Source organism: Echinococcus granulosus, assembly GCF_000524195.1.
Source record: "Echinococcus granulosus chromosome Unknown EG_S00004, whole genome shotgun sequence".
Taxonomy (NCBI): domain Eukaryota; kingdom Metazoa; phylum Platyhelminthes; class Cestoda; order Cyclophyllidea; family Taeniidae; genus Echinococcus; species Echinococcus granulosus.
The window spans coordinates 2,052,531-2,061,773 of NW_020170384.1; the positions used below are offsets into that span (position 1 = coordinate 2,052,531).

Below are 9,243 nucleotides of genomic sequence, written 5' to 3' on the forward strand. Positions count from 1 at the left end.
GGTAACGGGTTTTCAAATATACAGTTCCGCCTTAAATAGGTGAGAATTTGCTGTAAGAACAATATGTACCGAAGTTCACATTAATATGTAAAATAGCTCTACGCCTTTCAAATCATTAACCAAAAACAGTAGTGAAAAAAACGCACTTGTTGAGTCGTTTATAAAACCAAGACACGTAAGATCGATGCCTTTTACAAGTTCGGCAGTGCGGCTAAGCAACGCTAAAGAAACCAACTATGGATATATCATTTTTCCGCGCTACCAATTCTTTCACCCTATCAGAATGAAGGATTTTTAGACCTCAGCATCTCATGACACATTCGTTAGTAACTGGGGGAATAAAACTAGGTTTAATCAAAAGCGGTTGCAGATACACACAAACTACGTTCCTGTGAAGGTTTCGTACACCACTCTACATCCACAAGGCATGTCACCAGTGCAGAAATCCACTGTCGACAAAATCGTCGCTGGAGAGAACCGAAACCCACCTTCTCGTAATGGAAGTTACGCATAATGCGGCAGAGTGGACCACACTTAGTAGTATGACAACGTCGACAGGGCAAGAAGCATCCAGGACAGTCCGGACGCATGCAATCGCATCTGTCCTGCATATTCGACAGCAGTAAACCTCTAGAGTCGTAGAGCGGTGGATCGGAACTATTTAAAAGGTTCGACGAAAAATGCAGTAGTAGCGAAATGGGGTCTTTACTACCCAAGTTAGAGAGCGAATATCAACCTGTTGGCTTCGCAGAGCTTGGCATGAAGCTCCATCTGCCTCCGATGACCTCGAGTCATGTAGACCCCCTCCTGCATCCAATTAATAGGTTTTAGGTCGGTATTCTGACGTCCTGGATTGATGAATCGCAGACGATCCAATTCTGCGGCGGCAGAGGCGGACGTCTGACTGATAAGAGCAATTCAGGTACAAAAAGGAGTGCTTACGCAACACCAGTCCCTTGTATGTGGAGTGTGTGTTGGCGTTTGAAGCCACGTGTGATACTCCCGTGATTCCAGCTGAGTGTGAGATCCTCGTTCTGCTTTCCCGGGTTGAGAAATTTAAGTCGGCTGACCTCGGCGGAGGAAGTGGATGGAGTCGAAGCTACTGATTTGCGACAGACTTGCTTCTTCTTTCGCTTCTCTTTTGACAAACTTGTCGACGAAGCGTTCGAGAGAACCGATTTTCCAGCGCAAGGCATACCTGCCACATTTGCTGACGCGTTGGTTGACTGCTAGAAATTAAGAAACCACCCATTAACAAAACTCCGATTAAAATTGGGCAGAAACTTCACCCCTATGGTACTGGCTCCATGAATGCAGGCGCTAGGAATTCTTTTAAAGAGTCTATTTTCGGTACTTCCTGTAGAACAGGAATGCGACTAACAGGAAAAACTACTTTAGTTCGATGATTTGAGAAGCACAATAAGTGTTCAAATCAGACTGGGATTGATAATTTTACAAACAACCGTGGCGGTGCTCCGGGGAGTAGTGGGCGGCAAGGGTACCCCGTCGTATATGAATAGCCGGCGCATGCGTCGGATTCGGAATAGCCCAACACAGGGACTGTTAAGAAAGTTTGTAGGCAACAATGAGAATGCGCGCGTTAAGTCTCTTACGGACAAGAAAATAAAATTCGAAACCACGGATACCGACGGGTACAGGTAACTTCAGGTACAATGCGATGATGGAATACTAAGCCACACCGAGATTGGGTGTCAACGTTTCCAAAACGATCGTATTTCTGTTAACAAAGATCTCGATCTTGGTGGCTCCCAGCCTAGGGTAGCCATTCTCGAAAAATTTCAGCGCTTAGAACGTCTAATTCCGGATAATCGACGCATAGCCTGGTGTATGACAAATCTCTCCGTGTATAAACCCATTCACGAACGTTTGCAATGTCAAAAAGTTAGCTTAGGTCCTAGCTACACCTACCGCTGTGCGCCAATCAGAAACATAAATCGAGATGAAAGGAAGAGCTAGTCATCGACCACACCGAATATGACGTTCAGGTACAATTTTTGTGGTAAACAATAACATGATAAAGCTTTGTAGCAAAGCAGCGATTGTTTTAATTGTAGATATCAATACATTGACAGTTTACCTGCCTACGGACCGACAATTGTACTAATGTCACGGGGCTATGGTACTAGTTTCACAGGCCTTCAGTACATTTGCGTAAGGAGGACTAGGACTAAATGGGGACTCAATTTTACAGCTACGAAAAAGTGATGCTACCATGCTGGTACTACCCAAGGTAGAGGAAGTGTATCATATCACACACTAATAACCGACGTGTATTTTGCAGACCAATCCAACTCAGACACTACCAAATAGGAATGAGAATGACTTCGCAGCATGCAACGTGTAGTAATGAACGAATGTTCTCGTAAGGCGAGGCGTGAAGCCCCAGGCCGCAGACATCTATCCACACAGGAAACTCCAAGTATAGAACGATACAGTGATAGGAATAATATCGAACCTTCAAAGACTAGTGTAGGCCTGCTACACAACCTCCACAGTTATTCCATTGAAAATAAGCTAGCATACGGATTGCCATATTCTGGACGCCCGATCAACAGGTAAATTGTTGTGGAACTGTGGGGAACAAATCATTCCATTGGAACGGCGAACTCAACCCAATCACTCCTGAGTCCTTGCAATTTCAAAAAGTTAACGCACTCTGGGTACCAAGAGGGTTTTTGGAGGACCCTCCCAGGAAAGTTCAGTAGTACCGACAAACGCTCCCCATTCCTAAGCTTTCAAAGTATCACTCAAACGGTGCCAAGGAAGTTGTAGCACAATAAGTGCAAAAACATGTTCCTTTCTGTTATGAACTCAAAAGCCTTGCATTGACTCGAGCATCGCCCGTGACACAGCTGTTTTCAGATTCCTGTGCTTGACGATGTCCTCGCATCAGTACCGAACTAATAGGAGTTATGGAACAGTGGTGATACATACCACCTTATCAGTCCCCTGCTTTAATGAGAGACGCATAGAATCAGGGGCTGCTACCTTTGATTCGGATTCATTTTCCAAGTCCTGAAAGTGAAGAAAAATGAGGGCGAAGTAGGGCTTGAAAAAAAGAAACGTGATCCGCAATAGAGCATTGATATTTGATAGAGAGTAAGGAAACGCTGATTGCCGATGTTTACCATAGTTTCAGCTGGATAGTCGACTGAGAGAATCGTGGAATCAATTAATGCTTCAGCTGGCCTATAGTTATCTTCCGAATTCTAAAAATACGAAAAAACAAGCTATCCCATATTTAGACGAAAGAAACAATGCAATCTCTGATAGATTTGTTGAGGCCACGTAAATAAGTTAGGGAAACTAACAGCAACGGGAGTAGGTTTTCAAATTTGATGGTTACTAAACATTAAGTTTACTACATCTCCAATTCGTCACTTATTTCACCTCCATCGTAGCGATACAAAGAGAATAGAGAATAAAATTAGCATATTCTGGTGACGAATTCAGAATATTCTAATCGAAAGGTAGCATTTAAAACGAGCGTGTTTGGAAATCAAGAACCTTTCAATGAAACACAAGTAACCATCCACCAAAGTATAGTCGAATATCACCCCTTCATTCAAGTAGCAAATATGGAAAAAATAGACTACCGACGGATATAGTGAAATGGCCATCACCCACGGATCATCCTACTGAACTACAAATGAATGTAATGATGTAAACAAAGGAAAACACAAACGCGGGCTTAAATATGACAGTTTAAACCAGATCATATTGGAGAACCCGGTTAGGTGAACTAAATTAGCGTGAAGTATAATCTCGTACCTAATAAATGCCTCAATAACTATTGATATGTGAAGTTGTATCACGACCGTGAGGTAGAATAGCCAGGAATCGACTCACCTACCTAGAAGATAAGGTTTCACTAAGTTACTAGAAACAGAATAACGCGGTCATTATAATTGCGCTACGGCTTCCATCTTATTTATCAATTCAACAATTGACAGAAAAATACCCGTAAGATCAGCGCACCTACTAGTTCGAAATAAGAGCAGCTTATTTAATTGTGTCAAACAGACCAATTACAAGACCACCGATAGACCTCAACACTGTCGGTGAGCCGTTGAAGGATCACTTGCGCACACAATAGGCATTCAACATTTGGCAAGAACAGACAAGAAATAAATCTTGGCTTACATTGACCTGGCCTGAGGATTTTGAAGGATCCGCGGAAGGGTGAGCTGAAGATATTTCGTTGTCAGCTAATGGATCCTATAAACAAACTGCATCATTCATAAACAAGATGGACAAGCTTTTGGAAGCTTTAAGCGAATTGATTGATGCATATATAAAAAGTGTGCATTGTAAACAATCGGACAGTAGGTGATAAGGGATGAAACTTTTACGAGCTTTTGTAATGGCGGTGATTTTATGGCTATGCGCCTGACTGAATGATCAATGTTGGGGAGGGACATTATAATTGATGCGGGGACCCTACATCTTCAAATGCAGACACCTACGCATTTAAGCGAGAGATCCGCCGATGACCCCAAACAGATCCAAAAATGCAGGCAATGAAGAAAGTGATCACAAGTGTCGGTGAGTATCGGTCTTCCCAACTTACCGTGACGGATGAGTTAGTCTTGATTTGAGATTTAGAGACTGTTTTGACCCCTGCAGCTGGTATCACATCCATTTGCTCTGCCATGGCGGTCTACTGCAAGCCCCGTGTAAAACGAATAAAGCTGTTAGTAAAAAGAGGTATCTATGATTAATTGATGTTGAAAGTGACAATTGAACTATTTTGGTCAAAGCCAGCAAGCGAAGCGAAAATACCAAGGAAATTACATAATCAACTCATTAGCACAGATTTATACTCCAATGACTAAGCTTTCAAGCGGTCCAAACAATTTAAACAAACCACAAGCTTTCACTTAAGAAACAGCAAGCATATCAAACAAGTGAAAGAACTACTGACTCTACTGAAACACAAAAAGTATTGAAAAGTTTGTAGATACGTAAAAGAGAACATCTATTTTTGGCCGAAAAAAAATAACACAATGACGACGTGCGTGTCGCGTTGTGAACGCGACTTGCAGATGGGAGCATACAGGTCATAGTTATCGTACAAATGAGCGTATTCAGGAGATCTTGAAGTTGCGGGTAAAGTCGTACTCAATGGTGGGGATGACAGTTTGAACGAACTTAAGGAAGACAACTAGGTACTGGTGCACTCCCAACTGACGTCCCGACGTTTCTGCACCTCCAGTGGGGATGGAGGCAGTAACAGAAGGGTTGGAGGCGGAGGATTCAATCATCTCCATCAGCTTTTTCATCACCTCCGCCTGACGACAGGGATGGATAGAAGGCATTGGAGCTCCGGAAAGGTGTGGGTGTGACTCTGTTGTAATAGTCTTTTTCGCATGATCTTGACTAAAGGTGTAAGGGAGAAGAGAGGTAAGACACAGCAGGATTCACAGATCGTGAAAGCAGACACACCGAGTATTGGTAAAAAGCATGCCTAAATCTAAATAAACAGCCCGATAACTGACTTAACTCGACAGATCAAGGAGATTATCAGTAGGAGTGCCAAATTAGATTCATAGACTTTTTTTAGTGCTAAATTCAATAGAATGTTATTTCTGCTGTATTTAACTTACGCTCCGTGCGTTTTTTTTAAATAAAATGACTTATGTGGCTTTACAGTCCGAAATTTGCCGACGCTGCGAAAAATTTTCTGGGTACTGAACAGAGAGTATCGCCGTGGAGATTTGGATTAGCATTGAAAAAAGGTAATCAGATTTCAAAATCGCTGCTAATCTGCTTTACCAAGCTTCCTTTAAGGGAAGTGGGCTTTCAAGAGAGAAAAGAAACCTAGTTACACGATTTTAGAATTTACACATGACATTGTAAATGGCTGATGGTGACGGAAAAAAATAATGAATTTTAACTCCAAAATACTATTACAAATGATATGATGCCAAATAATCACGAAGAGCTTTTGTTTGCGGACAAAAATACATTAAACACATTTATGTCCAAAATTGCTGAACCTAAGAGATGTTGGAGGAGAAAGATATAGTTTTAAGTGTTCATCAAATGTGAGAAAGTGCGTTGTGTTAAATATACTTCAGGATGAATGTCTTGGATTATCACATAGGGTTATAAGAGCCAGTTTACATAGGAAAAGATGCTTCATAGCGATGGTGGAACGGGCTTGCGCTTTCAAGATGGAAAAACTAGTTTATTACAGCAAAGGACCCAATTCGAAATATATATCAAGTAAAAGGCATCAAAGTTATCGGACCTATGCAGAGGAGTACGAGAGTTTAATGCAAGTTGAACTAATAGCTTTTACAAGCAGGAAAACTCAAAGGAAGTTGGGGTTTCACGTGCAGAACTAGGTTTTAATGCGGAAATCAGGTGGAATAAACGAGGGTATATCATGCCTTTGTTCACGTGAAATCCAAGTAGCATAGGATATATTATCTAGGACACGTTCCAGAGCCCAAAGGGTCTAATTCAAGTGCAAAAATAGCACTTTACACTAGTAATCACAAAGCATGTCAAAGGAGAACGCAATTCACCTGAAGTCTTCATACATTTGCGCCTCCGACAATGGGTTGTGATGCTCATCGTATCCACAAAGCCAAAAGCGGGCAGTCTGGTAGTATTTATCGTAGGTGATATAGAGATCATATGTACGCGTTTGAAGTACTCCATTCCCCACAAAGGCGTCATCTTTAGCACCAGAAGATTTCGAAGGCTGACAAATTCTCTCAGAAATGGCTTGAGGATCAGTCTACGAAAAATGAAGCATTCCAAATTAGCAACAGAAATGTGGTTATTAATCACGCCATTAACCAAGAAAGCAAACCTCGTCAAGCATCCCACTTTGAATATATGCATCCAAGTCCTCCGCCTCTTCTTCATCCTCCCCATCATCGTTAATTTTCTCGGTGCATTCCGTTGCCTTTGCGACGGAAACATCACCGCAAGCTCCCGGTTCACTATCAACTTCGGCTGAATCAGCTTCTAAAACTTAAAGCGTGTCAGAACTCAAAGTGAGGTACGAAAAAAATCTAATTAACTACTAATATTAACTTTCTGAATTGCCAAAAAAGCATGTCTCAACCCAGCCACCCTCAACATCATGCTCTTCCACAATTTGATCAGAGTCCTCTCTTATGTTAAACAGCTGATTAGCTCTCTTGTAACACGGGACTCCTTTGGTAAAGAGAAACTGCTTTTCTGAAGGTAGGTAGGATCGAGCCTTGCTAGGCTCGCCTCCGGACCATTGCCATGTTGGGCAATGATGGACTAAAAAATCCCCGGCAGCTACGAACTCAGCAGGAGTGATAACGCCAGTTTCCCGGAATTTCGATTCTTTCAGAACTGGTGTTATATATTCAGCTAGGCCAAGAGCCGTTCGACTGATGGTTTGACGAAGAGCATCCATCACGCAACAAAGTCACACTGCAAAAGCATACGAGGAAAAAATTATCAACAATAAGCGTAGCCCGCAGAATCGGACAAGTTGGGTGAAGAAAGTACAAATTTGTAGAAAAAAAGGTTTTTTAAATTGTTTTCTCAAACGAATGAATTTTAAGCTGTGTGGGATTTATCAAGCGACCGTAATCAAATGATTTTTAAAATTTTAGATTTTGAATACAAACCGACATTGTTAATTTTTTTGTAAAAATAGACTTATTTTATGTATAAAGGTTTGGAATCGGTAACTATTACTCAAGTATTTGGTGGCATTAACTTGCCACCCGAAGTATTTCTGCATATGTTCAGATCCTCCTAATTACGCCTAGGTTTCCAAAATTCGGTTTCTTTGGCCTTTGATGAAGATAGTCTGTTTAAGCTTTCAGTTCAATGCCCAGTATTTCCAGAAATTTAACCTTTGAGCAGTTTTGCGCCCCATCCTTACATTAAAGGCCACTTATCGGGCATTACAATTAATTTAAAACAGATACTAGTTTAGCGCCCCAGAACTTCTCCAAAGACGAGAGAAAACACAATACTCAAGTAGAATATATGTGTTTGATAAACAGAAGATATTAGGACTACTGATAGGCCCGGAGGACAGTCCATCCAGTGAGGTACATTAGCCAAGACAAAGTGGCCCCTTACCAAAACCCACCGCTAAAAAGAGCAAGGTATGGAGACCAGATTTTCGGTTTTGTTCCTTACCAAACTGACACTGAGGTGAAAATAGTGCGGGTCTACACAGTGCCACAGACTTGGCATGTATAGCTGTACTTTGGAATGCATTAAACATATTATTTTTTCGTTCAGGAGGAACTCTGAATTACCACTTATTTAAGCATTAGCTTTCCAATCGGTTTGTGGCAGTGCCGCAAACCTGCCGCTAGACACGTCTACAAATACCCTTATCGTTAAAAATGCCTAAAGTTTAGGTTTCTGGGTTTTTGAGCTGCTATTGCTCTCATTACCTCTTATAGACTAGAAACACTTTACTGCTACATGAAATTGTCATACATCGCTAGACGCCAGACAACCAAGTAGTTGATTATATCAGACATTCTCGCCTTCTCCTCCCATCATTAATTACAAGTTCTGGATGAAAATTTGGTAATGTACTTACACAGACAGGTTTAAATTGATTTTAGTACAAGCATTTCTGTTACTGAATTTCAAGCGATGAGTGCCCAAACAATAGTTGTTCTGCAATATGTCTGCATTCTCAAGGGAAAAATATATTTGGATGATGCCAATCGCATTCCAAACAGACGCTAATGACTTACAAACACAATCCTCGTAAATATATATCATGGCAAATAATCCATGGATAAAAACGCTGAGTGTTATTAAAGGTAGGTATCAATCACAAGAGTTGAGTTTCTTAACGTAGCGAGCCAAGTCTTCATTGAAGTCATTGTGGCATGGCAATAGTATGATACAGAAGAGCTGAGGTTACTAGCCCAGTCCAGAGATCACGGCGCAGAGCTTAAGCATAGTTGGCGGGGACGCAAGTGCCCCTGTACTTAAACTCAGAGTCAAACAAACTATCAAAGCAATACATAGCCCCTATTTTCTTTTGAGTGTCGTCCTTGGTGATCCCCTTGGTTAACCTCTCGCATCAGCCATCACAGTGTAGTCGATGTTGTAAGAAACACAGTCACGAACCAACCGCCCCAGTTATCCAATTTGCGAGTAACTGACAAGATATCTGACCGCAACGTTGTTGATCCCTTTGGGCAATTCCACCGGATCTAGAGATTCTCCCTTGATCGGGAACTGTGTTGG

The 9,243-nt window shown here is 41.6% G+C and overlaps 2 protein-coding genes across 2 annotated transcripts; both read right to left on the minus strand. All coding sequences in view use genetic code 11, as the record gives it.

Moving 5' to 3' along the window:
• Positions 1-350: 350 nt before the first annotated feature.
• On the minus strand, positions 351-4,675 carry EGR_01193 (hypothetical protein; the record flags this gene model as incomplete). The annotated part of the gene is made up of 7 exons (XM_024490442.1): positions 351-657; positions 737-904; positions 943-1,229; positions 2,956-3,069; positions 3,150-3,230; positions 4,165-4,239; positions 4,592-4,675. 7 exons carry the CDS (start codon positions 4,673-4,675, stop codon positions 351-353), a joined length of 1,116 nt encoding a protein of 371 aa, XP_024355261.1.
• Positions 4,676-5,108: 433 nt separating this feature from the next.
• EGR_01194 (Autophagy-related protein) lies at positions 5,109-7,426 on the minus strand (the record flags this gene model as incomplete). Its single annotated transcript, XM_024490443.1, has 4 exons — positions 5,109-5,400; positions 6,555-6,769; positions 6,845-7,002; positions 7,072-7,426. 4 exons carry the CDS (start codon positions 7,424-7,426, stop codon positions 5,109-5,111), a joined length of 1,020 nt encoding a protein of 339 aa, XP_024355262.1.
• Between the last annotated feature and the right edge of the window lie 1,817 nt (positions 7,427-9,243).